The following is a 6,657-nucleotide window of genomic DNA, read 5'->3' as shown; positions in this document are numbered from 1 at the left end:
TTGGCATTATGATAGTAGCAACATAGGGCCGATATGAAATTTTGTTATTTGAATTGATTATATAACATTTTACGCTTTATTTCTCTTAATTGGGAGGCGGATAATTTCGATTGCAGCAGGCTTTATGAAAAGTTAATGTTATACTGAAAGTGTTTATCAACTGAAATTACATTTACAACTCTATGTTGGGCCAATGTTGGCCCAACGTTGCGTGATCATATATTATACTCTATATATAAGTCAGGCAAAATTTATACTGGAATATCATTACTGTAATAAAAAAAAAATGTATATCGTAAACATAGATTGCCTGGTTAAAAATTAAAATTTATTGCAATCATTATTTATAATAACTTTATTCATTAAACTTTGTGAAACATAATAACAGCAATTATATGCAGAGTGATATTTGATACAGCCAGTCTGTTAATCAAGCCCATTCTGATAAGGTTGACCATATGTTCGACAAATTTCAAAGATAGTTGCTATGGTAATTAAGTTTATAGGAAATCTGAATGTAATGGGATGGTCACTTTTGTGATTATTTCCTGTTGTGTATTTGTAAGAAAGCAGTGATACGAAGAAAACAAAAAGAGAAAACCATGTCATCTGGGATTCAAAGAGAAAGATAGTAACATGTAAGTTATAACTTTGAAAAATCTGATAAATATACGATTTAGAATGACAAATACAATATGATTTTTTAATCTGAGGGATGTTGTTAAAAATCAAAACATATATTAATTTCTATCATTTAATAATGCTGATCTTGAAGTTTATACGTTTCGGGCGAAATATTTTCTAGATTTTAAATCATTTCAATCCTATTAATTATCATGAAATATTTGCCACTGAACATAAGTATCTTCAAACAAATGGTAAATTATATCAATCTTTAACCACAACATGTATGATCATTACTGAAGTTAATGGAATAAAATTGTCTTAAGATGTACCTTATTCCGTAATGTTTCAAAAATGTGGTATAATGATTGCTACTTCATTAAAATATAAATGAATTTGTTAGTTTTATTGTATTTCTAAATCGCATGCAAACAGATACGATATATTTGTGAAACCTGATCATATACACACTTAAATGTGTAACAGTGTTTTTATATATCAAATATATAACTGTTCATTAATACACATCTGAATTATTCTTTATATATCATGTATATTACGAATATACAAAGTATGATACCCAATTCTGAAATAATAGTAAATAAGGGTTTGTTATACCCACAAATCCGTCTAATACTAATGAATTTCTGACCATTAGACAAATAACCAATATAAAAAATATGGTTATTTAAGATTTAATTTGTATTAAATAGTATTTAAACTATTTAGAATATACATTAATTTATATTACATATCTAGAAGGGAGATTACGCACGCATGCATTAGACAAATACGCAATTCAAGTTTACTTATAACTTTATTACAGATTCGGTTAGAAAAAAAACATAGCTGCAAAGAGTCTTCGGATAAGGAGATGGATGATGCAGCTAAAGATTGGCGGCGCTTAAGCCTTGACAGAGAAGGTGGCAAGAAACAGAGAAGGGAAAAACGAATAACATATATAAATAGTAATGACACTGTTGAAGTTCAAATTGAGGAGGACACTACTCGTGGTGACGACCAATGATATAAAATTTAAAATAAACAATGTTTCATCTTCTGAATTATTTAATTTTCATTCTGGATCTGGAAACAATACAACTAAAATTACATCTCCGAAAAACCTATTTGTATGATCGCCTAACCATAAGCCATACGTCATTTGTTCTGTTAAAGAAATAAATGAAATTGATATGAAAAAAGAAGATGTGGTATGATTGCTAATGAGACAACTCTTTACAAGACAGCAAATGACACAGAGTTTATCTGGTCGATCCATCAAACATTGCCAAAGAAATATATTGGCGTCACACAATAAATAAAATTAAAGAGGCAAAGTTCATGAAAAAAACAAGGACAGTAACAGCAATGGGTAATACAAAAAAACAGAATTGCTACCTTAAACTTTGGCAGTTTGGAACACAATAAAAAAAGATCAAAGTTCTCCGGAGTATTTATCATACACAGCCCCTCATGCAGCATCCATTGTAATTTGGTTGAAACAATAGACCAACGTATTGCCAACATAAAAATGAGAAATACCTACCTTGGACCAACATAGTGCCAACATAAGAGAAGATATTTCTACGTTGGTCCAACGTTGTGCCAACATGGATTTCGTTTTTCATACAATGGGCCAACGTTGGCTCTATGTATTGCATATAACCGTACAACGTTGGGCCAACATGAAGCCATCATGTTGGGCCAACGTAGGCCCACTTTGCACTTATACGTTGGGCCAACGTTAAAATACAACGATGGGCCAATGCAATGATATACGTTGTGCCAATGTTGGGCCAACATACTCATGTTGTCTGGGCCAACTGAAAGGAGGAGGGGGCATGCTGGGGTTGCAATTTGTGTTAACAAAACATTACAAAATCTTGTTGAACTTTTACCGGATGGATGTAATAGAGTAATAGCTATCCGTCTCAACATAAAACAGCCACTTGTGCTAATATGTGTCTATATGCCAACTAGAGGTGGAAATATCACTATTGAAGATTTTAAATCTGTACTAGATGAGCTAAGTGAAATTATAGAAAAATATCTACCTACTTCTGATATAATTATAGGAGGTGACATGAATGACTCACTGCATAGAAATGAGCGTAAAATACTTCGTGACATTGTCTTTGATGAATTCTTAAAATCAAATGGACTGTCAATACCTTCCACTTGCAAAAAGCAGAGTACGTTTTTTCACTTCAATAATAGAGATGAATCTCAAATTGACTATTTTGTTGAAACTAGTGCAATGGTCAAGAAATATTTGTCATTTAATCGTGAATTTCAAAATCTATCCACTCATGATCCAATTATGATTTCAATTAACTGTTGTATTGATAGGATGGATATAAGCACTAGCGATCCTAGACCCTTACGTATAAAATGGGATAAAATTGATAAACAAAAATATGAAAATTTACTACAAGAGAGATTAACTGAATTTAATGATGTGGCTGTGGTTGAAACTTCTGAAAATATAGAGAACATTTTAACAAAATTTTCTGATATTATTGTGACTACTGCTGAAAGTCTATGCCCAAAAAGGAAAAAACTATTTAAGAGAAAAAGGGATTGGACCCCAGAAATGACTGAAATTGTTAAGGAGGGTAAATTTCACTATTGGAAATGGAAAAATGAAGGTAATAAAGATAATAAATCTAGCATTAACTATATTCGAATGAAAGTGCAAAAGAAAAAACTTCGTTCTGCCCAAAGACGATTGGCTGCTGAGAAAAGAGAAAATACGTATACCAAAATTATGGAATTAAATGAGAATAATGATAAACAATTTTTCGCATTAGTAAATAAGCAGAGAAACTCGAGGCCATCCACTACTTCAATCTTGAAGGTTAATAATAGACTGTATAATAATTCAGCCTCCATTCTGGGAGCTTGGGCTGAATACTTTGAAGATTTGGCCTCACCATCTGTGCAAGATAGATACGATAGTAAATTTTTTAATTTGGTTAATAATGACATTGAAATATTAACTGATATCTTCTTAAGTACAAGAGAACCGATTCAGGAAGTGACTGAGTACGAATTGAATAAATGTATTTTATCTTTTAAAAATGGAAAAGCTCCAGATGTTGATAAATTCACCATAGAACACTTGAAATATGGAGGACAGACAGTTATAAATATACTAACTAAATTGATAAACTTAATTTTTAAAACTGTTGCTGTCCCAAATAATTTAAAAATTGGGATAGGATGCCCTCTGTTTAAAAATGGAGGAAAACCAAAAGAAGATCCAAATTCATATAGACGTATAACTATAACTAGTGCTATTGGAAAAACTATAGAAAAGCTACATTTATCCCGTAACAAAAGCTCCATTAAAAATCAGCAAAGTAGATTACAAAAAGGGTTCACTGAAGGGGAATCCCCTACTGTAGCGGGGCTGGTTGTAACTGAACTAAGAATAGAAGCTAAAGAAAAACGTTTACCCATATATATTGGATTAACTGATGCTAAAAAAGCGTTTGATATAGTATGGCATGCTGGCCTTTTTAGAGAAATGCATAAAATGAACATATCTGGAGATAATTGGTTATTATTTAGGGCTTGGTATGAAGACTTAACTACAAAAGTAAAATGGGAAGGAAATTATTCACGTGGGTTTAAAGAAAAACAAGGCGTCCGTCAAGGAGGGGTTTGGTCTCCAACTGCGTATAAAGTTTTTATCAACTCTTTACTGAAAATCTATGAGGAAAACAAAATTGGATCGTACATAGGTTCAATATACTGTGGTGCTCCAACTGTAGCAGACGATGTTACATTGATAGCTAATGATCCATATGATCTACAAACTATGATTAATATTCAAATGGACCATGCAAATAAATTTAGATATACGATTAGTGAACAGAAATCTTGTGTATTGAAAATAGGAGACAAGTCAGAACATTCCTGGTATATGAACGACCAAAAGTTAAATACACCAATTAATGCTACCCACTTAGGAATAAAAAGGGACATAAATTCTAAATTTGGAGTTAAAGAAGTTGTACCAGATAGAATACAAACTGCTCGTAAAACAGTGTATGCATTGATGGGCGCTGGTCTCTATGGCCTGAATGGGATAAATCCGAAGGTCTCAGTTCATATGATAAAGTGCTTTGTCACTCCGAGGCTACTGTACGGCCTGGATATTATTCGATTAACAAAAACTGATATAGCAAAACTATCTGTTTACTATATACAATTGTTGAAACAAATCCAGCATCTGCCGTCACGCACTGCGAATTCTGCTGTTTTAGTCTTGACTGGTCAGCTTCCTATAGAATCTGAAATTCACAAAAAAATGCTTTCCCTATTTCGTAACATTGCAGATAATCACGGGTCAGTTGAACGCAGTATCGCTCAAAGACAGCTTGCTTTGAAAACAAGAGACTCTGAAAGCTGGTTTATTCAAATTATAAAATTAACAGAAATGTATGAATTACCATCCCCTATAGAGGTAATGGACTTAGTCCCAGAAAAGCATATTTGGAAAAATTTGGTTTATAACGCAGTGAATGACTATTGGAAAAACATTTTAATTCTTGAAGCTAGGACAAAAGTATCTATGAAAATGTTAAATGTTGATAACTTTAAAGTTGGTGTAGTTCATAATATCTGGGAGAGTTGTGGTTCAGAACTTTTATCCGTTAAAAGAGCATGTGTCAAAGCCAAAATAATAAGTGGGACTTACACTCTTCAAGCTGATCGAGCAAAATTTAATGGAAATAGAACAAGTTCTTTATGCCCTCTGTGTTTTAAACAATCTGAAGACTTAATGCACTTTCTTATAAAATGTAACTCTTTGGAAGGAGTGAGAAGGAAATTCATTATGCCACTAAGAAATCTACTAAATGATAAGATAAATGCTCTTCTTGTGGATGACTTATTTAACTTTGAAGATAATCTATTACAATTAATAGTGGACTGTACAAAATTCCAGTTTTTAAAACAATTATGGACAACTATTGAGCGCCTGTCAAGCAGCTTATGTTTTGGTCTACATCAGAAGAGAACTAGTTTGTTACTATAAAGACTGTTCATATAGTTTTCCAAGTTAAAGAGACATATATAGTGAAATTTATTTTTTGAGTGTGGTATAGATGAATATGATAAGTCAAGATTTAAACTGATTGTTAAAGTTAAGTGGTCTTTTTAACGCTTATATGATCAGTAATAACTTTACATATTATTTTTAGATTTTAAATGTTTATTTGGCGCTAAGTCTTAAGTACAAATAACAATGTAATGGTTCATAACCTTAAGTCTATGAATAATCTTATTCTGTAATAAGGCTCTCTGATTAGGGGTTTATACTATGTGTAAGTGTAAGGGTTAGGACTTACAGTTTGCATTTGATGAGTATGTTTAAGTATAAGGATTGTGAATTAGACATTTGCTGAGCTGAGCAAGTTTCACAGTCTATGTGATTGGTGGATAGATGTGATGTATATATATTCTATCGATGAGGAGAGAGACTCGAGTGAGATAAAGGACAAAATAACAATGGATGAATCTATCAAGTTTTAGATTTTAAAATATGACTGTATATACAGTTTGAATACTTTTAAATAAGTGTGGTGGCGGTGTATATAAGTGTATAAAGAAGATGTTTTAATCCAATAGTGAATATAAGGGATTCTACACTTCAAGAGGATATTCCGACTGAAGTGGTTCATCTGATAAAGGTGGAAAGTACAGAATAGGTAACAGGTAACAGGTTACTACACGTTAAATAAATTGAAAAGTGCAGGTACAAGAGCTATACCAACCCACTAAATTCTGGTACTGGTAGAAAGGCTATATTCCATATTTTTCAAAAAGTGCTGCTACTAGTTATAAAGCTTTCGTGTAACAGAAATTTCACAACCCGAAGTGCCAAAAAGTCAATAAATCGATAAAATTCTCCATGTTTTATTGTTTTTTATTTACAAAACATCTAATAAAAAACTAGTAGCAGCACTTTTCAAGTAAAACAAGTTATGCCGATTACAGGGAGCCCAAAATCAGCGCGATCCGATT

The 6,657-nt window shown here is 32.2% G+C and overlaps 1 protein-coding gene across 1 annotated transcript; it reads left to right on the top strand.

Moving 5' to 3' along the window:
• The first annotated feature begins 2,431 nt into the window (after positions 1–2,431).
• Positions 2,432–5,668, top strand: LOC134689679 (uncharacterized). Its single transcript, XM_063549645.1, has one exon. The coding sequence runs from the start codon at positions 2,432–2,434 to the stop codon at positions 5,666–5,668; it is 3,237 nt and encodes a 1,078-aa protein (XP_063405715.1).
• The last annotated feature ends 989 nt before the right edge of the window (positions 5,669–6,657 follow it).

This window comes from Mytilus trossulus, chromosome 11 (genome assembly GCF_036588685.1).
Source record: "Mytilus trossulus isolate FHL-02 chromosome 11, PNRI_Mtr1.1.1.hap1, whole genome shotgun sequence".
Taxonomy (NCBI): Eukaryota; Metazoa; Mollusca; class Bivalvia; order Mytilida; family Mytilidae; genus Mytilus; species Mytilus trossulus.
The sequence above is the reverse complement of the archived record's forward strand: the minus strand, read 5'-3'. Positions and strand labels throughout refer to the sequence as shown.